This window comes from Sminthopsis crassicaudata, chromosome 4 (assembly GCF_048593235.1).
Source record: "Sminthopsis crassicaudata isolate SCR6 chromosome 4, ASM4859323v1, whole genome shotgun sequence".
NCBI lineage: Eukaryota > Metazoa > Chordata > Mammalia > Dasyuromorphia > Dasyuridae > Sminthopsis > Sminthopsis crassicaudata.
Genome location: NC_133620.1, coordinates 207,454,178 through 207,481,555, shown reverse-complemented (window position 1 = coordinate 207,481,555; position 27,378 = coordinate 207,454,178). Strand labels below are relative to the sequence as shown.

The following is a 27,378-nucleotide window of genomic DNA, read 5'->3' as shown; positions in this document are numbered from 1 at the left end:
AGCTTTTTTTCTTTTAATTGCAATTATTTGCTATGCAAGGAAATGGTTGTCAAGAGAATTGATTCAACAGCTTTCCTGGGTCTGAGGATCTATAAGCTTTTTTTTTTTTTTTTTTTTTTTTTTTTTTGAGGCTGGGGTTAAGTGACTTGCCCAGGGTCACACAGCTAGGAAGTGGTAAGTGTCTAAGATTAGATTTGAACTCAGGTCCTCCTGAATTCAGAGCTGGTGCTCTATCCACTGCTCTACCTAGCTGCCCCAGGATCTATAAGCTTTAATCCTCGAACCACCCACCCATACCCTGACCAAGCTGACAGCCTGAATAATAAAAAATTTTTAAAAATGTATTATATGTGGAAATTTTTTCCCTGTAAAAGTCATGTGATTTTATTTGCCTAGTGCTACAAACCCAAAGTCTAAAAAATTTCAACTCTTTTTTTTTCCCTTTATGGTATTTTTTAAAAATATATAAAGCTGTGCAACAAGAAAATTGGATTTACACACACATATATTGTATCTAGGTTATACTGTAACACATTTAATATGTATAGGATTGCCTGTCACCTAGGGGAGGGAGTAAAGGGAAGGAGGGGAAAATTTGGAAAAATGAATACAAGGGATAATGTTATAAAAAAAATTACTCATGCATATGTAGTGTCAAAAAATATTATAAATATAAAATTAATTTAAAAATTAAAAAAATATAAAGCTTTTTATTTTTAAAACACATGCATTGATAGTTTTCAACATCCTATGTTTTATAAAGCTTTTTAATTTCAAAACACATGCAGTGATAGTTTCCAACATTCTATGTAGAAATATGCTTTAAAAAGTTGCACATGTTTAATTAACTTATTTTAGATTGCTTGCTGGGAAGGGAGGGAGAAAAATATGGAACACAAGGTTTTGCAAGGGTGAATGTTGAAAACTATCTTTGCATGTATTTTGAAAAATAAAAAGCTATAAGTAAAAAAAAAAAAAAAGAAAAGAAAAGAAAAAAAGAACTTTAAACACCAGGCTGAGGAGTCTGTATTTCATTCTATAAGGTATGGAAAAGTCCTAAAAGTTTTCTTAGCAAGGAAGTGACAAAGTCTAAGATTAGAAAGATTATTTGGTAGGAATGGATGTTGGATTTTATCAAATGCCTTTTCTGCATCTATTGAGATGATCATATGGTTTTTATTAATTTGATTATTAATATGGTCAATTATACTAATAGTTTTCCTAATATTAAACCAGCCCTGCATTCCTGGTATAAATCCCACTTGGTCATAGTGTATTATCCTGGGGATGATTTTCTGAAGTCTATTTGCTAATATCTTATTTAAGATTTTAGCATCAATATTCATTAAGGAAATTGGTCTATAGTTTTCTTTCTCAGTTTTCGATCTACCTGGTTTAGGTATCAGTACCATGTCTGTGTCATAGAAGGAATTTGGTAGGACTCCTTCAATCCCTATTTTTTCAAATAGTTTACATAGCATTGGAGTTAGTTGTTCTTTAAATGTTTGGTAGAATTCACCTGTGAATCCATCTGGTCCTGGGGACTTTTTCTTAGGAAGTTGGTTAATAGCTTGGTCTATTTCTTTTTCTGAGATGGGACTATTTAGACTACTTACTTCTTCCTCTGTTAATCTGGGCAAGCTATATTTTTGAAGGTATTCTTCCATTTCATTTAAGTTATCGAATTTATCGGCATAAAGTTGAGCAAAGTAGCTCCTAACTATTGTTCTAATTTCCTCTTCATTAGTGGTGAGTTCACCCTTTTCATTTTCAAGACTATCAATTTGCTTTTTTTCTTTCCTTTTTTTAATCAGGTTTACTAAGGGTTTGTCTATTTTGTTGGTTTTTTCATAAAACCAACTCTTAGTTTTATTAATTAATTCAATAGTTTTTTTACTTTCAATTTTATTAATCTCACCTTTTATTTTTTGAATTTCAAGTTTTGTGTTTGTCTGGGGGTTTTTAATTTGTTCCTTTTCTAGCAATTTTAGTTGTAAACCCAATTCGTTGGTCCTCTCTTTCTCTATTTTATGCAGGTAGGCCTGTAGAGATATAAAACTTCCCCTAATTACTGCTTTGGCTGTATCCCACACATTTTGGTATGATGTCTCATTATTGTCATTTTCTTGGGTGAAGTTATTAATTATGTCTATGATTTGCTGTTTTACCCAATCATTCTTTAGTATAAGATTATTTAGTTTCCAATTATTTTTTGGTCTATTTTCCCCTGGCTTTTTATTAAATGTTATTTTGATTGCATTATGGTCTGAAAAGGATGCATTTACTATTTCTGCCTTACTGCATTTGATTTTGAGGTTTTTATGCCCTAGTATATGATCACTTTTTGTATAGGTTCCATGAACTGCTGAGAAGAAAGTATATTCCTTTCTGTCTCCATTTAGCTTTCGCCAAAGATCTATCATATCAAACTTTTCTAGCATTCTATTTACCTCTTTGACTTCTTTCTTATTTATTTTGTGGTTTGATTTATCTAATTCTGATAGTGCAAGGTTGAGATCTCCCGCTATTATAGTTTTGCTATCTATTTCCTCTTGCAGCTCTCTTAATTTCTCTTTTAAGAATTTAGATGCTGCACCACTTGGTGCATACATGTTTAATATTGATACTGCTTCACTATTGATGCTTCCCTTTAGCAGGATATAATGTCCTTCCTTATCTCTTTTAATTAGATCAATTTTTGTTTTTGCTTGATCTGAGATGAGGATGGCTACTCCTGCTTTTTTGGTTTTGCCTGAAGCATAATAGATTCTGCTCCACCCTTTTACTTTTAGTTTGAATGTCTCATCCTGTTTCAGGTGTGTTTTCTGTAAACAACATATAGTAGGATTCTGACTTTTAATCCAGTCTGCTAACTGCTTCCTCTTTATGAGGCAGTTTGCCCCATTCACATTTATGGTTAGAAGGACTAATTCTATATTGCTTGCCATCCTATTAACCCCTGCTTATGCTTTTCCCCTTTCCTTCCCTTTTACCTTCCTATCCAGTATTAAACTGGTAAACACCACTTGCTTTTCACAGCCCTCCCTTTTTAGGATCCCTTCCCCACCTTAAAGATCCTCCCCTTATTTTACCCCTTTTCCTCGAAATTACTGTATTCCCTTCCCCTTAGCTTACTCCTTCCCTTTCACTTTTCAATGAAGTGGAAAAAGTTTCACCATAAATCGAATATGTCTATTGATACACGCTATGTTCATCTCCCTCCTTTCTTTCTCTCAGATATAATAGGTTACCTTTGCCTCTTCATTGTAGTACCACCACTTTATACTTTTTTATGATACAATCTCCTTTCCACCTCTAGTTTCTAAGACAAATTGTACATATGTTCTTTACATATTTTTTTGACAGAAGTATAGTTCTCAAGATTTCTTTTTACCTTTTTTAGAAGTCTCTTGAGTTCTGTATTTGAAGATCAAACCTCTTATGTAGGTCTGGTTTTTTCATCAAAAATAGATGGAATTCATTTATTTCGTTAAATGTCCCTCTTCTTCCCTGGAAAACGATGCTCATTTTTGCTGGGTAAGTTATTCTTGGCTGCATACCAAGTTCCTTAGCCTTTCGGAATATCATGTTCCAGGACCTGCGTTCTTTTAATGTGGATGCTGCTAGATCCTGTGTTATCCTTATTGTGGATCCTCCATATCTGAATTGTTTTTTTCTAGCAGCTTCCAATATCTTTTCCTTTGTCTGATGGTTCTTGAACTTGGCCACTATATTTCTTGGCGTTTTGATTTTAGGGTCCCTTTCAGTAGGTGATCGATGAATTTTCTCAATGTCTATTTTACCCTCTGTTTCCAAAACGTCTGGGCAGTTCTCTTTGATAATTTCCTCGAAAATGGTGTCCAAGCTCTTTTTTTCCTCCCATTTTTCAGGGAGTCCGATTATTCTCAAATTGTCTCTCCTGGATCTGTTTTCCAGGTCTGTTGTCTTTCTGGTAAGGTACTTGACAGTCTTTTCAATTGTTTCATTTCTCTGGTTTTGCTTGACTCCCTCTTGGTTTCTCCTTGAGTCATTCATTTCTACTTGTTCCAGTCTAATTTTCAATGATGTATTTTCTTCACTCACTTTTTTTATATCTCTTTTAATTGTCCAATTGAGTTTTTATCTTCTATGGAATTTTTTTCCATTTTATCCATTTTATTTTTTAGAGAGCTGATTTCTTTTTCCAGCTCTCTAATCCTGTTTTCCTTGGAGTTGTTTACCTTTTCCAGCTCACTAATCCTGTTTTCCTTGGAGTTGTTTACCTTTTCCAGCTCACTAATCTTGTTTCTCAATGATTTGATTTCTTTATCCATTCTGTCTTTGAATGCATGGGATGACTTCTCCAGGCTCTCTTGCCAAGCTTCCCTTTCCTTTTCCCATTTCTCTTCCAGCTCTCTTGTGAGAGCCTTTTTGATTTCCTCTATGAGGTTCTTTTGTATTGAGGAGCAGCTTATATCCCTCCCAGGGGATACATCTGGGGACATTCTGTTCCTAGTCTCCTCAGCATTTGAATAAATGGACTATTCCTTAAAATAATAAGGGGCATATATTTAAAACCTTCAGTAAACATCATATGTAATGGTGATAAACTAGAACCTTTCCCTGTAAGATCAGGAGTGAAACAAGGTTGCCCACTATCACCATTACTATTCAATATAGTACTAGAAACTCTAGCCTTGGCAATAAGAGCCGAGAAAGAGATCCAAGGAATTAGAGTAGGAAATGAAGAAATCAAATTGTCACTTTTCGCAGATGACATGATGGTATACTTAGAGAACCCCAAAGACTCTGCTAAAAAGCTATTAGAAATAATTCAGAATTTTAGCAAAGTCGCAGGATACAAAATAAATCCACATAAATCCTCAGGATTTTTATACATTACCAACACAATCCAACAGCAAGAGATACAAAGAGAAATTCCATTCAAAATAACAGTCGATAATATCAAATATTTGGGAATATATCTACCAAAGGAGAGTCAGGAATTATATGAGCAAAATTACAAAACACTTGCCACAAAAATAAAGTCAGATTTAAATAATTGGAAAGACATTCAATGTTCTTGGATAGGCCGAGCGAATATAATAAAGATGACAATACTCCCCAAACTAATCTATTTATTTAGTGCTATACCAATCAGACTCCCAAGAAACTATTTTAATGACCTAGAAAAAATAACAACAAAATTCATATGGAAGAATAAAAGGTCAAGAATTGCAAGGGAACTAATGAAAAAAAATTCAGAGGAAGGTGGTCTAAGTGTACCTGATTTAAAGCTATATTATAAAGCAACAGTCACCAAAACCATTTGGTATTGGCTAAGAAATAGACTAGTTGATCAGTGGCATAGGTTAGGTTCACAGGACAAGATAGTGAATAAAAATAGCAATCTAATCTTTGACAAACCCAAAGATCCCAAATTTTGGGATAAGAATTCATTATTTGACAAAAACTGCTGGGAAAACTGGAAATTAGTATGGCAGAAACTAGGCATGGACCCACATTTAACACCACATACTAAGATTAGATCAAAATGGGTCCAAGATTTAGGCATAAAGAACGAAATCATAAATAAATTGGAGGAACATGGGATGGTTTACCTCTCAGACTTGTGGAGGAGGAAGGAGTTTGTGTCCAAGGGAGAACTAGAGACCATTATTGATCACAAAATAGAACATTTTGATTACACCAAATTAAAAAGTTTCTGCACAAACAAAACTAATGCAAACAAGATTAGAAGGGAAGTAACAAATTGGGAAAACATTTTTACAGTTAAAGGTTCTGATAAAGGCCTCATCTCCAAAATATACAGAGAACTGACTTTAATTTATAAGAAATCAAGCCATTCTCCAATTGATAAATGGTCAAAGGATATGAACAGACAATTTTCAGATGATGAAATTAAAACTATTTCCACTCATATGAAAGAGTGTTCCAAATCACTATTGATCAGAGAAATGCAAATTAAGACAACTCTGAGGTATCATTACACATCTGTCAGATTGGCTAAGATGACAGGAACAAATAACGATGAATGTTGGAGGGGCTGTGGGAAAACTGGGACACTGATGCATTGTTGGTGGAGTTGTGAAAGAATCCAGCCCATTCTGGAGAGCAATCTGGAATTATGCCCAAAAAGTTATCAAAATGTGCATACCCTTTGACCCAGCCATACTACTACTGGGCTTATACCCCAAGGAACTACTAGAGAAGGGAAAGGGTCCTGTATGTGCCAAAATGTTTGTGGCAGCCCTTTTCATAGTGGCTAGAAGCTGGAAGATGAATGGATGTCCATCAATTGGAGAATGGTTGGGTAAACTATGGTATATGAATGTTATGGAATATTATTGTTCTATAAGAAATGACCAACAGGAGAAATACAGAGAGGCTTGGAGAGACTTACATCAACTGATGCTGAGTGAAACGAGCAGAACCAGAAGATCATTATACACTTCAACAATGATACTGTACGAGGATGTATGCTGATGGAAGTGGATTTCTTCAACATAGAGAAGAGCTAATCCAATTCCAATTGATTAATGATGGACAGAACCAGCTACATCCAGAAAAGGAACACTGGGAAATGAATGTAAACTGTTATTTCTACCTTCTGAATCCAATTCTTCCTGTGCAACAAAAAATTCGGTTCTACACACATATATTGTATCTAAATTATACTGTAATATATTTAACATATATAAGACTGCTTGCCATCTGGGGGAGGGGGTTGGGGGAGGAAGGGAAAAAATCTGAATAGAAGTAAGTGCAAGGGATAATGTTGTAAAAAATTACCCATGCATATGTACTGTCAAAAAATGTTATAATTATAAAATAAAATAAAAAAAAAAAAAAAAAAAAAAAAAAAAAAAAAAGAAAGATTATTTGGTAATATGTGAAGCACATACTAAAGAAGAAAAACAAGGAGCAGGGATGCCAATTAAAGAGTTATTACATTTAGGCCAGTAAAAAAGCAGCCATCAGGGATGAACTATGGTGGCAACCCTAAAAATAAAGACAAAAGGAAGTCAAGAGACCTTATAAAGATAAACCAGATAGGATGACATCTATTTGGATACATGAGGGAAAATGAAAGAAAAGGTATGATCCTAAAGTTCATCCTTGAAATTGCATTGGTAGAAATCACTACTGATTAGAGAAATGCAAATTAAGACAACTCTGAGATACCAATACACACCTGTCAGATTGGCTAAGATAACAGGAACAAATAATGATGAATGTTGGAGGGGATGTGGGAAAACTGGGACACTAATACATTGTTGGTGGAGTTGTGAAAGAATCCAGCCATTCTGGAGAGCAATTTGGAACTATGCTCAAAAAGTTATCAAACTGTGAATACCCCTTGATCCAGCATTGCTGTTATTGGGCTTATATCCCAAAGAAATACTGAGGAGGGGAAAGGGACCTGTATGTGCCAAAATGTTTGTGGCAGCCCTTTTTGTAGTGGCTAGAAACTGGAAAATGAATGGATGTCCATCAATTGGAGAATGGTTGGGTAAATTATGGTATATGAAGGTTATGGAATATTATTGCTCTGTAAGAAATGACCAGCAGGAGGAATACAGAGAGGCTTGGAGAGACTTACATCAACTGATACTGAGTGAAATGAATAGAACCAGAAGAGCGCTGTACACTGATGTATTCTGACGGAAGTGGATATCTTCAACATAAAGAAGATCCAACTCACTTCCAGTTGATCAATGATGGACAGAAACAGCTACACCCAGAGAAGGAACACTGGGAAGTGAATGTAAATTGATAGCACTACTGTCTATCTACTCAGGTTACTTATACCTTCGGAATCTAATACTTAATGTGCAACAAAAACAAATGGTATTTACACACATATATTGTATCTAGGTTATATTATAACACATGTAAAATGTATGGGATTGCCTGTGATCAAGGGGAGGGAGTACAGGGAGGGAGGGGATAATTTGGAAAAATGAATACAAGGGATAATGTTAAAAAAAAATTACTCATGCATATATACTGTCAAAAAAATTATAAATAAATAAAAAATAAAAATTAAAAAAAAAAGAAATTGCATTGGTAGGAAGATGTTGCTGCTCTCAAAAGAAATAAGGGAATTTTTGGCCTAGATGGTTACTTGCTTAACTTCTCCACACATAATCCATCAAAAAAACTGAAATTCATATCAGAGCAAATAATGATAAATAAATTTATTTATTGCTGAGGCAATTGGGGTTAAGTGACTTGCCCAGGGTCACACAGCCAGGAAGTGTTAAGTGTCTCAGATCATATTTGAACTCAGGTCCTCCTGACTACAGGACTTCTACTATACCATCTAGCTGCTCAAAAAATAAAGACATTTAATAATAAGTGATTTCTTCAGAGACAATGCTAAGTCAGCCAACAAACCACAAACAATAGGGCCAGTGCCCACAGCCTCCAGAATCAATCAGAAAAGGAGGAGAAACATGTGTATTCTGAGAGTTTCTCTATTCAGAAGCAGTAAGATGGTACCCAAGGATGAACAGAGAAAAAGTGTGGGGAGAGCATGGACCAGGATAATTAAGAGGTTCCCAAACTCCTACAACATCTGAGATGCCAGGTGCTCTGAAAACCCTCTGAACCTCAAAGATCCCAGCTGTACCTGATAAGGGCATCAGAGCAGGAATAGAGATGACCCAGGGCAAGACAGAGAGGGGGGAGCCAGCTCCAACCAAAAGTTCAGTAGCAAGAGATCCTGGCCTTGGTACGAAGTCCCTTTTCAATAACTAACATTGGAAATAAAAGTGAAGCAAAGACAATGACCAGAACAAAAACAATACTGTAATTGAGAGTCCCCATAAAGGACATAATAATTCCACGAAAAACTGCAAGACCTCAAAGGAAAAAAGTAACTTTACAAAGAAACTATAGAAATGACTAGAAAATAATGAAGCAAGAGATAAAAATGAAATAAAAGTCCCAGAGAAAAGAAATAGATTAAATAGCTTAGAAAGTAAAGTGTTAACCTAACCTGAGAAAATCCTAAGAAATTCAGGACTCCCTGAAAACTACAATAGATTATTAAACAGAAATTAATCATTCCATGCACAATAAGAAACATTAGAACAAAAATCCTAAAATTAGGGAAAAAAATGTAAGAAAATATGAGTTACTTGATAAACCCTGATTTTCGACTTATGGCCTGGATGCTCTATTTCAAGATATCAAAAATGAAAACTGCTCTGAATGATTAGTATCAGAGAGTAAAGTAAACAGAAAAACCTCACAAATCACTTTCCCATAATCCTTCTAAGAACCAAAAGTACCCTTTTAAAGTACTAAAAGAAATATAGCTAAGGAAAAATATTGTCAGCAGCTTAGAAAGAAAGGGTTCAAGTATCAAGTGATATCAAACCCTTGATATCAAGTATCAAGGTTACAGAATCAAGAACTTACCCTAAAAAGCCAAGAATAAGACTATAGTTATAGGGGGAAAAAAAATTAAGACTTTAAATGGAATAGAGAACTTTCAAGAATTCCAGATGAAAAGACCAGATCCAAGTGAGAACTCTGAAGTATACATGTAAAACTTAAAATAATCCCAGAAAGGTAAATATATTTAAGCATTTCAAAGCTACTGAATGATGATGTTGGGCCAACATTCTAACAGGAAGAGAAGATTAAGTGTCCCTCCTGAACTTTAATGTTTTCTAAGAGGGTGTGCTTTTTTTTTTTAAACTTTTTAATAGTATTTTATTTTTCCAATTGTATATAAAGAGTTTTCAAAATTCATTTTTTTAAGATTTTGAATTCCAAATTTTTTCTCCCTCCTTTCCTTTCCTCCCTCTTCCCCCAAACAGCAAGAAATCTGATATAGGTTATACATGTATGATTGTTTTAAACATATTTCCATATTAGTCATTGTGAAAGAAAAAATCAGAACAAAAGGGAAAAAACACAAGAAAGAAAAAGCAAACAGAGTCTATAGTTCTCTTCATACAGAGGGTCTATTGGAAAAGTCTTGGATCACTGTATTGCTAAGAAGAGTGAAGTCTAACACAATGGATCATCACATAATCTTGTTACTATGTACACACAACATTCTCCTGGTTACTCTCTTTACTCAGCTTCAGTTCATGTAAGTCTTTCCAGATTTTTCTGAAATCAGCCTGCTCAACATTTTTTATAGAACAATAATATTCCATAAAACTCATATACTATAACTTATTCAGCCATTCTCCAATTGATGGACTTCTCAATTTCCTCAATTGCCACCACAAAAAAAAAAAAAAAAAAAAAAAAAGCTGCTACAAACATTTTTGCACATGTAGGTCCTTTCCCCTCTGTCTTCAAAGAATTTTGAGGAAACTAATTAAGAACAACTAAGTTTTGGGGGATAGTCTGGGTTCTATTCTATTCTGCAGGTTTTGAGAGAAAAAAAAAAAAGACAAGTTTGTCTATTATAGAAAGATATAAAACTTATTTCTCTTAAATAGGATGCACAAGAATATACAAACATGGAAATGGAAGTGGAGGAGAGGGCAACAGATGAACCATATTCTATCCCAAAGTGTGTAAATGAGGACTGAACACATAAACAAAGTCTGGTGTAGAAATATATCAAACTCAATAGCTGGCAAAGTAGGGAAGAGGAAGTAAATATAGGAGGATGGTCATAAGCAAAATAAATTTCCTGATTCTGAGGAATTTTAAAAAAAAGGCAAGAAAAAGAACTGGAATCCACAAGGACACATTAGATGACCTCTTTAGACAACTAGGAAATGGCAAAACAAACTGTGATATGTAAATATAATGGGATAATATTATGCCCTAAGAAAGTATGAAAGAAAGTAGCGGGGCAGCTAGATGGTACAGTGGATATAGCACTAGCCCTGAACTCAGGACGACCTGAATTCAAATTTGGTCTTGGACACATTTGTTTGGTGTGTGATCCTGGGCAGGAGGGAGGAAGGGAGGAAGGGAGGAAGGAAGGGAGGGAGAGAGGGAGGTTTTAGATAGGATGAATTGAGTGTAAGCCAAGTGACCAGAACCAAGAGAATGGTTTATGCAAGGAAAAAAATATTATAAAAGAAAACAACTCTGAAAGATTTTAAGACCTACCATTTAAAGCAATGATAAAATAAAACATGTTACCCTTCTTCTGAGAGGTGATGGACACAAGGTACAGAGAATATTTATTTTTGAACACAGTTATTGTGTAGACTGGTTTTTCTTGCTATATTTATTTGTTACAAGTGTTTGTGTTTTTTTTTTCCTTTCTTTCACTTTATTTGAAGAGGAGGGAACTGGTAATAGTGATTCTATTGATAGCTATAATGTGACCCTCCCAAAGAAGAGGGCCAATGTAGCACTTCCAAAAATGTAGAGAACAGAAAACAGTTCAGATGGAAGCACAGACCCCAATTGCCTCAGCAAAAAATAAAACATAAATAATATCTTTCCCTTTCCCTCAAATATTCTTTGATTCCAAATGTCATAAATTACCAGCAATGTCATCTGAAGAGTCTTCATCTGGAGGAGTATTAGGCCTTCTGTTTCTTTTGGTTTTTTCAGAAACAGCCCTGGATGGATCTTTCACCCGCATCTGTTACTTGCTGAGAAGGGGAGAAAAAAATTAAGTTACTCCACATTCAACATTTCTTCTCTTCTATAAAAAGGAGTTAAAATTTTGAGATGTATAATATCCTATTAGTCAGGCCTCAGTAGGGTTCAATTACAAATTAACTCTTATTTTCTAGAATTAATATGGAGGTTAGTTATTATACCCTAAATGAGGTTTTTTTTTTTTTAATGCATATATTAAATAGTTATAATCATGAAAGTCTTTAAAATGCTCTCTATATGAATGCCCTAACTTTATGTATGAGATTTCCACTCTGCAGATATGGGGGTCTATAGGTTATTCTGAATATTTCAATTCCATTTTGCTAAAATGAAAGCTTTAAAAACTTTGAATTTTACAGATTAAAAACTCCTTAGAACATTTTAACTTTCTGAAAATTTGCCACAAATAGTTCTTATAACTTTTTGATCAAAATATTTTATTTCAATCATCTTCCAGCATCTAAATAGTTTGTATTTAATTTCTAAAAACTTTATTGTCATTATATAAAACCAAAAATGAATAATGTAAATTATTTTTCATTTAGAATTTGATTATTCATGTAAAGATACATATCCTTCCCTTTTTTCTTCTACACTGCTTCATTTAATATTTTCTAAATATATAGTATAAATGTATTCAAAAATCAGGCTTCAAGACACAAGTTATTTATAGTCAATCTTTATAAGATATTCTTTGATATGTCATTGTAATATACTTTCTTGCCAAAGCCTTTATCAGCACAGCAAAATATAAAGAAGCTTATTTTCAAAAGAATGGACATTTAATTTATTTGGCCAGAACAACCTCCCAAATAGATATTAATTTATAATTACAAAATGAAAATTCCAGAGTAACAAAAATCCCAGTGATCCTAGTCTTCATTTTTCATTTAAAAGGTACAAATGTTATGCTTTTTACAATTCACAAATGTTTTTATTTTTAATTGTCCTGACTTCCAGTCAAGATGAGAGGGGAACAGCCCAATGTACATACATATATTCCTGATATAATGGTGCTCTTGGAAAACCAAAGACAAATAGCTGCCTTACTGGGGACCCAAGTGGAATTGGCCTTTTTTTTCCTTTTCTTCCTCCTTTCCCTTCCCTTTTTTCTGTTCATCCAGGGTATCATATTCAAAACAAAAAACAAAAAAAACATGAACACTAGACCAAAAGTAGATTAAGAAATACAAGAAATAAACTAAAAAAATACTTTTACTCAAGTCTGTGTTGGCTAAAGAGGACACCCAGGACTTCTTCAACCAGAAGGCAGTACAGTCAGAAGAGCCTATGAAGCGAGCTCACTGCTGGGTGCCCTTCCAGCTCCAGCCAAGAAACTCCAAGATGGTAATGCAGAGGGAAGGGAATGAAAGAAACTAAAGTGTACTAGCTAAGAAGTTCTAGGACTATTGGCTTTAGTAAAGTTTGGACTCTCAGGCAGAACTTGGGAACTCTGAAAGTGTATAGCAAGCTGATATGAGTTGCCCTGATGGCCTTGAAGAGCTCAGTACAGTTTCAAAAAGATCCTGGGAAGCCTGGCACCTGCCAGCACTTTCTGCTGACAGGACCAACAACAAGACCCTAAACAATGATTATGAGGACCAACTGGCCCACTATTCCACTTAAATATGCAGGCACAGTTGGAACCTGGTCCAAACAGAAAGTTATAATTCAGGACTCAAAGCTGGGATTATAAATATGCAGAAGATGACATCAATAATCCAGAAATTTTATGTAAGTGGGACTATCCAGAATATAAGCCCAATAAAAAAAGAGTAACTCCATGGCTGCTAGGAAGAGACTCTCAGAACCACATTTCAAAATATCATAAATGTAAATAGCCTAGGCCTATCAGAAGAAAGAGCTAAATGAAACTGTGAACAATCTATCAGCAACCTCTTGAAAGAAACCTAAAAATTAAAATTCCCAAGACAATAACCAAAATCCAGAATTTCCAGGTCAACAAAAAACATAGAAAGTTCAAGCACCAAGGAACCACAATAGTCAGCTATCAGAATTTGACAGTTATCAAGTAAGGACCACAGATTTTATAATATGATCATTCTAAGAAGAAGGGTTGGGAGAGAGGAGAAGAAAGCTCAAGAATAACTTACCCAGAACAACTGAGTACAACTCTACAGAGAAAAAATGGACTTTTATAGAGGATTTCTAAGCATTCCTGATGAAAATACTAGAGCTGAACAGAAGCTTAAAAATACAAATAAGAATTAAGAGAAATCACAGAAAGAAAAATATATTAAAGCAACTGTAAAGGAATGAAGTGTAGACATTATAATAAGAGAAGAAACAAGTGTCCCCTCAGTTCCCTAAGGTCTTTAAGAATCATAGAGGGAGTTAAAGTCAAAAAATAGGGCTGGGCAGCCCTCTTTGTAGTGGCCAGAAACTGGAAACTAAGTGGATGCCCATCAATTGGAGAATGGCTGAATAAATCGTGGTATATGAATATTATGGAATATTATTGTTCTGTAAGAAATGACCAGCAGGATGATTTCAGAAAGGCCTGGAGAGATTTACATGAACTGATGCTGAGTGAAATGAGCAGGACCAGGAGATCATTATATACTTCAACAACAATACTATATGATGATCAATTCTGATGGACATCGACATCTTCAACAATGAGATGAACCAAATCAATTCCAATAGAGCAGTAATGAACTGAACCAGCTACACCCAGCAAAAGAACTCTGGAAGTTGACTATGAACCACTACACAGAATTCTCAATCCCTCTATTTTTGTCCACCTGCATTTTGGATTTCCTTCATAGGCTAATTGTGTACTATTTCAAAGTCTGATTCTTTTTGCACAGCAAAATAACTCTTTGGACATGTATAGATATATCGTATTTAATTTATACTTTAACATACTTAACATGAACTGGTCAACCTGCCATCTGGGGGGGGGGGTGAGGGGGAAGGAGGGGAAAAATTAGAACAAAAGGTTTGGCAATTGTCAAATGCTGTAAAATTACCCATGCATATATCTGGTAAATAAAAACTACAAAATAAATAAATAAATAAAATAAAAAATAAAATAAATAAAATATAATTTCACCCCATTAAAAAAAAAAAAAATAGGGCCTGGGAGTCTTGAAAGTAGGTAAGGAAAGTAAAATAAAAACACTAGGTTGCTTTTATTGAGACAGTAAATTTTAGTTTGTGGATTTTGCACAAGAGGTACAAAACTTTGTCACTGCCATAAACTCCCTGAAAATCAGAATATACAAATAGAAGACAAGGACTCCATGAAACAAGAAATATTAAAATAAAGTGCAAAGAATGAAAAAAGAAAGAAAACAATGTATTACATAGTAAAAACAAAACAAAACACAGAACTGATATTTAAGAACCATTAGACTACTGGAAGGCCATGACCAAAACAAGAGCATAGATACTGTATTTTAAGAAGTTTTCTCTCCTAGAACCAGAAGATTTCAAAGTAGGAACAGAAAAGATTCATTGATCACCTCCTGAAAGAAACCCCCATATCAACATTCTCAGAAACATCAATGCCAACCCTAACCCTAACCCTCCTTCCTTTCCTTTCTTTCTCCTTCCCTCCCTTCCTCTTTTTTTTTTTTTTTTTTTTTTTTTTGCTGAGGTAATTGGGGCTAAGTGATTTGCCCAGAGTCACATAGCTAGAAGTGTTAAGTGTCTGAAGCCATATTTGAACTCAGATCCTCCTAACTTCAAGACTGGAAAATACTGAATTTCAAAATCCAAATTTCAAAGAAAAAATACTGCAAGTAACCATATGGTATTTAAACATCAAGGAGCCACACATAGTCAGGATCACAAAAAATTTGGCAGTTTCTATTATAAAGGAACTGAGAGCATACAGTACAATATTCCAAAAGACAAAGGAAAGGGGTTTACAGACAAGAATAATTTATCCACCAAAACTGAGTATGTTTCAATGACAAAATAAGGGTCCTTTAATGAAATAGAAGATTCCATACATTTTAGAAGATCAGAGTTGTGTAGAAACTTGATACTAAAACACAGAAATAAAGAGAAATAAGAAAAGGTAAACAGCAATGAACAATGTCAAATATTTAAAAATAAACTGCTTACAATTCAAATATAGGGAGATGTTTACAAGTCCATTCTAAATCCTATCATAAGGAGTCACAAAGAGTGGAATTAAACAAGTTTTGGGAGAGGTTCTATTATATCTTTGTAATCTTTGGGAGGGGGGAAGGAATACAATGGGAGGTAGGAAAGGAAGGTTAGAGAAATTTACTTCACATAATCAGGCTGTAGAAATAGACATCTATACAAAAAGGCAGAGGTATGCCGGGGTGGCTAACACAAACTTAAACATTTTCATTTGAAACAGTCAAAGAAGAGAACACACAAATGAATAAAGAGTTGGATACAGAAATATGTTTCAATGGAGAAATAGGTAAAGAGAAAGGGGAATTAAGAGAGAAGGTAGATTAAAGGATGTATTTGTACTAAGCAAAACAAACTAAGAATGTACAAAAATTTTTATAGCTTTTTGAGGCAAAGAACGTAAATATGAAGGATTGTTCATAAAATGGGGAATGGAAAAACATGCTATGGTATATAAATGATAGAATATTATTCTGTTCTAAGACAGATGAGCTCAAAAAGAAAGGAATTCCTGAGTGCCCCATATTGACATAACACCAAAACTGCCTTTTCAACTTATTATGATGACTCTCATTATGTACTTAAATATTTCATTGTCCTGTCACATAGAAGTAGTCTCATGTTTTTTAGCTGTACTGTTTTATCCCTACCACTAAAAGGCTTAACTATTTTACCCTTGTGTGTTGTGTATATATATATATATATATATATATATTTTTTTTTTTTAACAACTTGTTTTTGTTCACTGTAAAGGTCATTTCTTATTGCTCTCACTGCATCTTCACTTTACTGCACTTCCTCTTCTCTTCTAATGTGCTACTTTTAATCTGAGGGCAGAGACCAAAAAACTAAGCTTGTTACAACTATCTTGAAAATAGGTTTCTAAGAAAGGACCAGTAGGTTGCTTCTTTTAAGACAGTAAATGAATTTTTAGTTCATGGATTGTGAGATCTCTATTTCTGCCATTCAGAAGCATAAATTGTTTTTAAGCAATATTCTAGAAAGCTGAAATTCCTAAGTACTACACTAATAATAATTGCTTCCTTTGATAATAATTCAACAATTTTCTTTAATATTTCCTTGTCATTTTCCTTCCAATACTGGTTTATGGAACAGCCAGGAGGCCAGTGTCACTAGACTGAAGAGTGCATGATGGGGTGCAAGTTGTATGAACACTGGAAAGCTAGATGGGGTTAGGTTTATAAAGGTCTTTGAATGTCAAACAGAGCATTTTGTATCTGATCCTAGAAGCAATGGGTAGCCACTGGGATTTATTGAGCAGAAGGGATAAAATGGCCTGATCTGTCTTTAGGAAAATCACTTTGGTGGCAAAAAGGAGGATGAACTGGAGTAGGAGAAGATTTTACATAAGCAAACATAAATTTATTCCAATAGTCTAGATATGTGGTGATGAGGGCTAGCACCAAATTAACAATAGTAGCAGGGAGAAAAGAGGAAGTAATATACATTGCAAAGTTGAAATCAAAAGGCCCTGGCAATTGAGAAAGAGTGAGATAATAAGTAGGTTGTGAACCTGTGGGATTAGAAGAATGATGCTGTTGTCATTAATAACAGGAAAGGTAAGAAGGGAAAGAATTTAAGGAGAAAGATAATAAAACATATTAATTTAAGTTGTCTGAAACAGTTAGAGATGTATGCTGTAGGTCAAACAAGACAAGGAGATTTGAGAATATCGGCACAGAGATCATAATTAAACCCAAGGGAACTGATGAATCAGTGAAATAGTATAGAAAAAGAGGACAAAGGACAGAATCTGGTGAACCGCCTACAGTTAGAGAGTGTGATAAAGATCTGACAAGATGAAGATCCACTGACCAGAGGAGTGGTCAGATAGGCAGGAGGAGAACCAGGAACTATTGGTGCTCCAAAACCTAGAGGAGAGTATCATGTAAAAATGAGTGATAAACAGTGTCAAAGTCTAGAGAGAGATCAAGAATGATAAAAGAGCTGAGAAAGGGCTAGTGGATTTGGCAATTAAGAGATCACTGGAAGGAATATCATAGGTGATGAAGTGAATAGAGCACTGGGTCCTAGAGTCAGGAAGACATGAATTCAAATCCAGTCTCAGACAATTATTAGTTGTGTGATCCTAGGCAAGTCACTTAAAGCCAACTGCTTTCCAAGAAAAGGGAAGAGATCACTGGTAATGTTGGAAAAAAGTTTCAGTGAAATGATGACAGGAAAATAGACTATGAAGGGTTAAAAAGAGAAAAAGAGAAAAGAAAGTGGAGATACCAATTTTAGATAGCCTTCTCAGGCGTTTAGCTTAAAAGGGCAGAAAAGATACAGGATAGTTATTGGAGATGGAAGAATCAAGTGAAATTTTCCCCCAGAACAAGGAGACACTGATATGTTTGTAAGCAGGAGGTTAGCAGCTGAGACAGGGAAAGATTGAAAATAAAGTGACAGAATAGGATGACAGAGGCAGCAATCTGATAGAGGAATTAGGATGTAATGAGACATCTTTTTCAGGTAGAGGGATTATCATAACACAAATTTCTTCATAACACAAAGATGAAAGAGAATATAGTAACAGAAAGCATATGAGTGATCAAGATTAGGAAGAAAAAAGAGGGAGCTAGGGAAGACTGATTCTCAATCTTTTCTGTAAAATATAAGTCAAGGTTCTCACCTAAGAGGATGGGGGAAGGAGGATCCAGGCAAGGGTTAAGGAAGAATGACAGAGTTTAGAAGTCAAAGTAGAAAGAGTTGATAAGCAGAAAGATCCCACCTTGGGGTTTTATAATATAAATTTGTAATGGACCCAGTCAGAACAGTTGTGTGATTTTCTCCATATTCATTCAGCAGCACGTGGGTAAGAGAAGGCAGTGGATGATGGGAGTAATTCAAAGATAAGATTTGTTGAAGAATAACTGTCAATACATTAAGGGATCAGACTCAAAAGAAGAATATATAGTTGAATTGGTTTACTAGGGAGAAAAGACTAGACTAACTAGTGCAAGGGTAATGGCCTGGGAAAGAATTGTGGGGTCTAGGAATAAAAGGGTACAGTGTGAACAAAGAACAGGGTTTGATAAGGGAACGCAGAGGGAGAGTTGAAAAGTGAATAGATTATGTGAGATAAGTGAATACGGGAATTCTTGATCAAGGTGATGCATTTAGGGTGATGGTAAGATCAATTCAAGACTATTACATGAAAGGACATAAAAACAGATTTGCGGTGTAAAACTCATGCTCCGTAAGGACCAAGAGAGATCATTATTGACCCAGGGAAGTATAAAGTTAAGTTATAGAAGATCTGGGTTCAGAAAAGGCAAAAGAAAAGATACACAGGCAAAATAGCACAGTGAAGGCATAAGATTGTATAGTTTGGTTAGAGTATAGTATGTATGGATGTTCTTCCTTTACATAAATTTGCATTATGCATATCCAACATTACAGAAAGATTCTGAAACGTACATTTCAAAAAAAAAAAAAATTGTTTTCTCTGTTTTTCTCTCTCTCATCCTGCTGCTAGGATGAGAGAGCCCTCTCCTCTCAATCTGCTTCCTCTCCTCCCTCTCCCCCTCCCCCTCAAAAAAAAAAAAAAAAAACCTTAACAAAAAACAACGACCCTCCAAGTCAAGGCAAAGATCAGAGACTGAGACCACCACTGCCTCCAATGAGAGAGGAGACCTCAGCCCCATTCCACCCACCTGTCTTCAGACAGTACATGCCAGGGTACCACGTGTCTGTCCTCTCCTCTCCCATCTGTGTCCAAGTACAGCCCCCATGTGTCTCCCTCCCCACCCTTCTTCCTTTCTGTTCAGATCAAGCCCCCATATGGCTGTTCCCCTCATTCTTTTCCATTCTTTTTCCTTCAGCTTTCCCTTTCCAGTCCCTGTCCAATATGTCCATGAACCTTGTGCTAGCCCCCTTTCCATGGCAACTTCTCTATTCCTTGGCTGTGAGCAAACTAGCATTAAAAATAAAGACTGCTGTACAAAGAGGTATGAAGAATGGCCCACTGACTTAAAGTAAGAACTGTCTGTATAGTAGTGTTCAACAACTGAGCTCAACAAACATAAGTGCAAGATGTCATGCTAAGGAACGTTCCTGTCCTGCAAGAACTTCATATTCTCCTAGGGGGAACCTAGTATTTACAGTTAATAAATACAATGTAATTTGAGAGAGTTCACGAACAACTAGGAAGAGTAAGAGTAATTCTCAGAGGGCAGAGAACCTGAGCTGAGACATTCTAAGAGGCAAGAGAGCACATTTCACTGGGAGAGAAATCTAAGGTAAGGCTAACAAGGCAGGATATTCAGTAAAGGACCAGAATTCTAAGCTTAAGCATCAGGACTTGGACAAGCAGCATGGGCCACAGGCAACATTGTTGGATTTAGAGATAGAGAGAGTGTTCAGTTTGGAGAACCACAGGTCCTTCAAAGGATAATGTCCAGAGGACAACGTCTGAAGCTCAGGGATAGCTAAAGACAGAAAATTTCAGATTTGTGGAGATGTGATAGCTGAATAAGGTGGAATTAGGGTATAACATGAAAAGAGAAGAGAGCTGACTACCGACCAGGAAGAACATGAGACTGACAAGAATTAGAAAAGATGACGATATTTTATCTACAAAGGAATACTAGTACTTAAAAACAAATGCAATGCTGAAATTTAAATAGACCAAGCAGAACTATTTCTCCTCTAATTTTCTAATTAAGCAATGTGAATATAAAAAATTCAGCCAATCACCCGAGTTATTTATTAGGAAAAGCCTGATGATTCCCATCTAGCTTTTTTTTACCTTCCCCTTCCCTCCCCCCCCCCCCCGTTTGCCCTCTAGGGTAAATAAACTTAAGAAATTCCTGTCAGATTTTTATTAAAGTTCCAAACATGCATTCGGTTAGTTTTTAACCTCTAATTTCTCTACCTGAATTTTTCGGGTAGTTTTTTTTTCAGATAACTAAGATTTTCTGCCTCCACACTAAATTAAAAAAAAAAAAAAAAAAAAAGTCAGCCTATACAGATTGCTTTTGCGTTTCTTAAAAGAGGTCATAAAAACCCAAACTAAAAGACTCTCGGAATATCGCCTTTTCACTATGACAAGGGGGTTCTTAAAATTTGACATTCTCATGGAGTCTTAATACTACGGTAGTTCTTCGTTTATGTGCGTAGGAGAAGCTCCATTTCAATTAGAAACTGATAAAAATGTTTTTTCATTTTTCCAAAAGAAATTCAAAGAGTCCTTGAAATCTACTCATGAGCACCTTCCGAGATCCCGGGTTAAGGAATCCTGGTTCTATATGTTACGCAGAAAGACAAGGGAACCTCCGAACCAACTCCGGCGGCAGCGAGCCCCTCAGCCCCGACTCTCGGCAGGACGGCCCCCGCGCAGGATTGGGCTCAGCGGCCCGCGGCCTCTTCCAGGCAAACCAGGGGCTGACCTGGTGGCAGAAGCCCCGTCTGCCATCCCGGGGGTGGCCTGGTCCGGCAGCCGCCCAAAGTCGTTGGACCGCGACCCCGGAGCAGCCGGAGGCGGGTAGGCAGCGGCCGGCTCAGGGGCCTCTCTGTCCCCGGCTCGGGGTCAGGCCCCAGACTCCGCCGCGCTCGGTTTCTTCAGCCCGGCCTGCCGAACCGGCCCCAGGGGAGGCCAGCCTGAGACCGAGAAAGGCTCGGACTTCGGAAGTCTGGACAAACAGTGACCGTGTAACGAACTCACCAGAGCCGGCCGAGCCCGCTGCAGCTCAAAGCCCTTCAAGCCTCCGCGGACGCCGCAGCCCCTCGGAACACGAGACCGGGACGACGTCGACGTCGCCACGCCGGGGCTGGATTGGGCAGGGGGTGGGGCGAGAGCGAGGAGGGGGAGGAGACACGACTTGCTCCGCGTCCTCGCGTCCCCAGGGATCTTGTTTCCTTGGGAAGATAAATCCTGCTGAGCTCTCGGGAATCCTACGGAAGCTGAGGAGGGCGGCGGTGTTCCGGACGGGAGAATGGAATCTTGACGGAATCGCTTTAGGCTTCGCGGTGCATGGAGCTGGGTTTTCCCCCCACAGTCAGGCCCTCTAGCCCACTTCTCTTCCTTCCCATTCCTCTTCTTGCTCCCTTTTACGGTTCCTGGAACTTGGCAGTCCATTTCCAGCTTCCGCGCTTTTGCTCAGGCCTTTGTTAATCCCCATATTTGGAACACACTTGAGGAAGAGGAAAGAGGAGGAAAGGAAACTATGTACGGATATGCACGATAAACTCGAGACAATTTGCAGGGGAGGCACTACCCACGTGGGATCAGGAGCGGCTTCTTGGGCGAAGTTTTGAAGGATTCTCAGAATCCAATTCATATTAAGAGAATCCTGCAACAATATACTTGGCAATAGACAGTCAGTCTTGAACGGAAACCCCTCAATGTTGGGGAGCCCCAAACCTCCCATCATCGCATTCAACTTTTAGACAGCTTTTACAGGCACGAAATGTTTTCCTTCTCTAAATAGTTCTTTTCTTGCCACTCAAAGTTGAAATGAGTTTAAAATGATCCGCCTTTTTTTTCCCTTCTAAATTCTTTTATACTGCTTATGTCTTGGCCAAATTATAAGCCACCAATGAGACTATAAAGCAAGTCAGGATGTTGGAATGCCTTTCCTGTTCTGCTCTGTTTATCTAAGGCCTACACTGCCTTCAAATGTCCACTTCAAGACCAACTTCTTCCAAGATCACCCAGCCACTATCCTCGTTTCTTCTCTCCTTTCCAGCCACGTAACTCCCTCCCCTTTGGTAAGGACTTGAGAGATGATTTCCAAATTAGCTCTATGAAAAATGTTTGTCTTTTTCTGTATCTTGATTCCATCACCTCTCAGGAGATGAGGAGTATACTTTCTCATCAATCCTAGTTGCTCCTTGCATTAATTGGCAATATTAAATCTTTTCAAAGTTATTGTACAAATTTTTCTGATTTTATTGGCTTCACTTTTCATCAGTTCTACAGATGTTTCCAGTTGTCTCTGAAATTTTATCCCTCATTATTGCTTACTGTTATGAATAAAAAAGCTGAGAGACAGTTTCTTGGTAATTAACAATTTATTGATTAGACTAACTACAAAATAAATAGATAGTTAGTGGATAACCAAAGGCCCCCAGTGGAGACACTGAATGTTTTAAATGCCTTAAAAGATAATGACCATAAAAAGTGAAAGTCAACTCTAATTAATGAATATTTAATGAAATTATAGGCTAGGAATATTCAACTCCTGCTGAGAACTTGATCAAGAAATTTGTGGCCTTCAGCAATCTAGACAGGGGAATCCATCTCCTACTGGAAAGAATAAAGACTTGCTAAGTAAGTGGGATCCGGACCAAGAGCACATCAGTTAGCTCTGTCCTTCAGAGACAAATTGACCTTCTAAAAGGGCTAGGTTCTAAATTTTAAAAAGGAAAAGTCTGGGTCCCAATTTAATAATTACTAATATAACAGCAAAAATAATTTGTCTTTATAGTACACTAGTATTGTATTATATTAATTTACCATAATTTGTTCAACCATTCCTAATTTATTGAGTACCCCCTTAATTTCAAATTCTTTGCCTGTATGTACAAAATATGGGAGTAGCCACTTTTATACATATGAGTTCTTTTAGTTTCCTTTGATTTCTTCAGGGATGTAGGCCTAGATTAGAGGGATATATATTCACAGTTTAAAAATTTTTGAAACCTAGTTCCAAATTGCTTCCCAGATGGCTGACCAATAGTTCTATCAACTTTCATTGCTTTCATGCTCCAACTCCTATTACATATATGTATTGTCAACCAGGTGAAAGCCATTCCTTGCATGTTTTAACTCCTATTATATATATATGTATTGTCAGTCCAGTGAAACCCACCCCTCAAAATGTAAAGGAGTCCAAGCTGGGTTGAAAGAAGAAAAATTTTATTAGGAGGAAAATCAGATACTAGTGCCGAGGCTTTCAGGACAAGGTATAGGGAATGCCCAAGAATATATTTGGAAACCACAAAGGGAGGTTCAGTTAAAACTTGGGGAAACGAATGGACAATCTTTCCTGAGAGCAGATAGACACAGAAACAGAATGTTTTGCAGGAATAGGTGAGCACAAAGCTGGTTTAGGATAAGTTTGGGTTTTTTTCTTCTTTTGGAGGGAGGGGTAAGAAGTGGGAGCTACATATTTGAATATTATGGCATATTATTGCTCTGTAAGAAATGACCAACAGGATGATTTCAGAAAGGCCTGGAGAGACTTACATGAACTGATGCTGAGTGAAATGAGCAGGACCAGGAGATCATTATATACTTCAACAACAATACTATATGATGATCAATTCTGATGGACATCGACATCTTCAACAATGAGATGAACCAAATCATTTCCAATAGAGCAGTAATGAATGAACCAGCTACACCCAGCAAAAGAACTCTGGGAGATGACTGAACCACTACATAGAATTCCCAATCCCTTTAGTTTTGTCCGCCTGCATTTTTGATTTCCTTCACAAGCTAATTGTACACTATTTCAAAGTCCGATTCTTATTGTACAGCAAAACAACTGTTTGGACATGTATACATATATTGAATTTAATTTATACTTTAATATATAACATGTATGGGTCAACCTGCCATCTGGAGGCGGTTGTGGGGGAGAAGTAGGGGAAAAATTGGAACAAAAGACTTGGCAATTGTCTATGCTGTAAAATTACCCATGCATATATCTTGTAAATAAAAAGCTATAATAAAAAAAGTTTTTAAATAAATAAATAAATGGCTTTAAAAAAAAAAAAAAAGTGGGAGCCACAGTTCAGCAATGTCAGCCAGCAAACATCAATAAAAATATCTGGGAGTGAACAAGACTGTGACTTATTGCAGACTCCTTTTCAGCATTATTCTGTGGCTTACTCAGTGTTTAGTACACACCTACCTGGTAATGTTAACTCATAGAAAATAAGACATTAATTTCATCAGTATTTCCATAATGGATAGAGAGAATATATTATATACTATATATCTATTCTGTAGAATGAAATATTGATTGATTTATATTACTCAGGATAAAAACTACAAGTTAGCACCTTAAATTATAAAATTCTAAGAAGTAAAACCATATCCTTATGTGTGTAAGAAAAAGTAGAACCACAGATATCATCCATTATAGAAAATATAATAGTAATTAAATCAGTTAGCAGCATTTGTTAAGTATTTAATACTTAATAAATATTTATTTATTATTATTTATTTATTTAGATAAAAAAATATTTAATTCTCAGTCCAGGCACTGAGCTAAGTCCTGGATACACACCAAAAAATGATTCTTGTCTTTGCATAAAACCCATTCTACTGGGGGGAAAATGTATAAATTTCCAAGTACATGGAAAATATATACAGAATATATTAAGGTAATATTTGAAAAGGGCATTAGTAATTGGAGGGAGATGGGGCAGAGACCAGTAAGGTCCTTCTGTAGAAAGTGGGATTTTACCAACTCTTAAGGGAAGCCAGGGAAAATAAAAGGCAAAGTTGACGGGATTGAGGAAATAGAGTACCATTTTCAAACATTGCAAATAGGCTACTGGAACTGGAACGCAGTGCATGCAGGGGAGTATGGTAGAAGGCTAAAAAGGTTAAGAAGGGGCCAAATGATAAAGAGCTTTAAACACTGAACAGGTGAGTTTATATTTGATCCTTCAAGTGACAGGGAACAACTAAAGTTCTTTGAACAAGGAGCTGTCATAGTCAGACGAAAAAATATCACTTTGGTACTTGAGTGAAAGATGTATTTGAGTGGAGAGAAACAAGCAAGGAGAACAATTAGAAGGCTATTGAAGTAGTGAGACATTACCAGCATTTGAACCAGGATTATGCCTGCATGACTGGAGAGAAGAGGAGATACACCAGAGATGCTATGGAGGGCCAGTTTTGCAATGTTGGCCAAGTGAAAGTGAAGGACTTGAGATTGACAACGAGATTTTCGGCATGGGGTGGCTGGGAAAGTAGTGATGTTGTCAATAAAGGGAAGTTTAGAAAGGTAGTTTGGGAGGAAAGATAAGTTCTGTTTTGGACATATGGCGTTTAAGATGCCAGTAATACAAGTTGAGATACCTAAGAGACAGCTGGGAATGTATGACTGTAGAGATTCTAGGGCTATCTATAAACCTGGGGATCATCTGCATGGCCTTGATACTTGAACCAACAGGAGCTGATGAGTTCAAGTATTAAGTGAAAAGAAATGGAGGTCCAGGGCACAAGCTTGAGTTAGAGGCTGTGACATAATGAGGAATCAACAAAGGAGAGCTAGAATGAGTGATTGGAAAGATAGGAATAATAAGAAAGCAGTCATTAAAAACTTAGAAGTAATCAACAGTGTCAGATGTTATAGAAAGGTCAAGAAATATCAAGGTTAAAAAAAAAGGTCAATACAATACCACCTAAACTAATTTATTTATTTAGTGCTATACCAATCAGAGTCCCCAAAAACTATTTTAGTGACCTAGGAAAAATAACAACAAAGTTCATATGGAAAAAAAAAAGGTCAAGAATTTCAAGGGAAATAATGAAAAAAAATTCAAATGAAGGTGGCCTAGCTGTACCTGATCTAAAATTATATTATAAAGCAGTGATTACCAAACCACTTGGTATTGGCTAAGAAATGGACGAGTTGATCAGTGGAATAGGTTAGGTTCAAAAGAAAAAATAGCCAATAACTTCAATAATCTAGTGTTTGACAAACCCAAAGACCCCAGCTTTTGGGATAAGAACTCAATGTTTGACAAAAATTGCTGGGAAAATTGGAAATTAGTTTGGCAGAAACTAAGCATTGACCCACACTTAACACTGTTAAGTGTTAAGATCAGGTTGAAATGGGTTCATGATCTAGGAATAAAAAATGAGATTATAAATAAATTAGAGGGACATAGGATAGTTTACCTCTCATACCTATGGAAGAAGAATGAATTTATGACCAAAGAAGAATTAGAGATCATTATTGATCACAAAATAGAAAATTTTGATTATATCAAATTGAAAAGTTTTTGTACAAACAAAACTAATGCAGATAAGATTAGAAGGGAAACAATAAACTGGGAAAACATTTTTACAATCAAAGGTTTTGATAAAGGCATCATTTCCAAAATATATAGAGAATTGACTCTAATTTATGAGAAATCAAGCCATTCTCCAATTGATAATGGTCAAAGGATATGAAAAGACAATTTTCATATGAAGAAATTGAAAGTATGCCTAGCCATATGAAAAGATGCTCCAAGTCATTATTAATCAGAGAAATGCAAATTAAGACAACTCTGAGATACCACTACACACCTGTCAGATTGGCTAGAATGACAGGGAAAGATAATGCGGAATGTTGGAGGGGATGTGAGAAAACAGGGACACTGATACATTGTTTGTGGAATTGTGAATACATCCAGCCATTCTGGAGAGCAATTTGGAACTATGCCCAAAAAGTTATCCAACTGTGCATACCCTTTGACCTAACAGTGTTATTACTGGGCTTATATCCCAAAGAGATCTTAAAGAAGGGAAAGGGACCTGTATGTGCAAGAATGTTTGTGGCAGCCCTCTTTGTAGTGGCCAGAAACTGGAAACTGAGAGAATGCCCATCAATTGGAGAATGGCTGAATAAATTGTGGTATATGAATTATTATGGAATATTATTGTTCTGTAAG

At 36.2% G+C, this 27,378-nt stretch overlaps 1 protein-coding gene across 2 annotated transcripts in view; it reads right to left on the bottom strand.

The window, feature by feature from the left end:
- The window catches only part of USP45 (ubiquitin specific peptidase 45), an 81,348-nt gene extending 59,811 nt beyond the window's left edge, over positions 1–21,537 (bottom strand). For both annotated transcript variants that reach the window (XM_074310224.1, XM_074310225.1), the window contains exons 1-2: positions 21,422–21,537; positions 11,479–11,588 (exon numbers count right to left, since the gene is read on the bottom strand). In XM_074310224.1, the coding sequence (XP_074166325.1) occupies positions 11,479–11,578 (100 nt within the window). In that variant the 5' untranslated portion in view covers positions 11,579–11,588; positions 21,422–21,537. The remainder of the gene's footprint in view (positions 1–11,478; positions 11,589–21,421) is intronic.
- Positions 21,538–27,378: the final 5,841 nt, after the last annotated feature.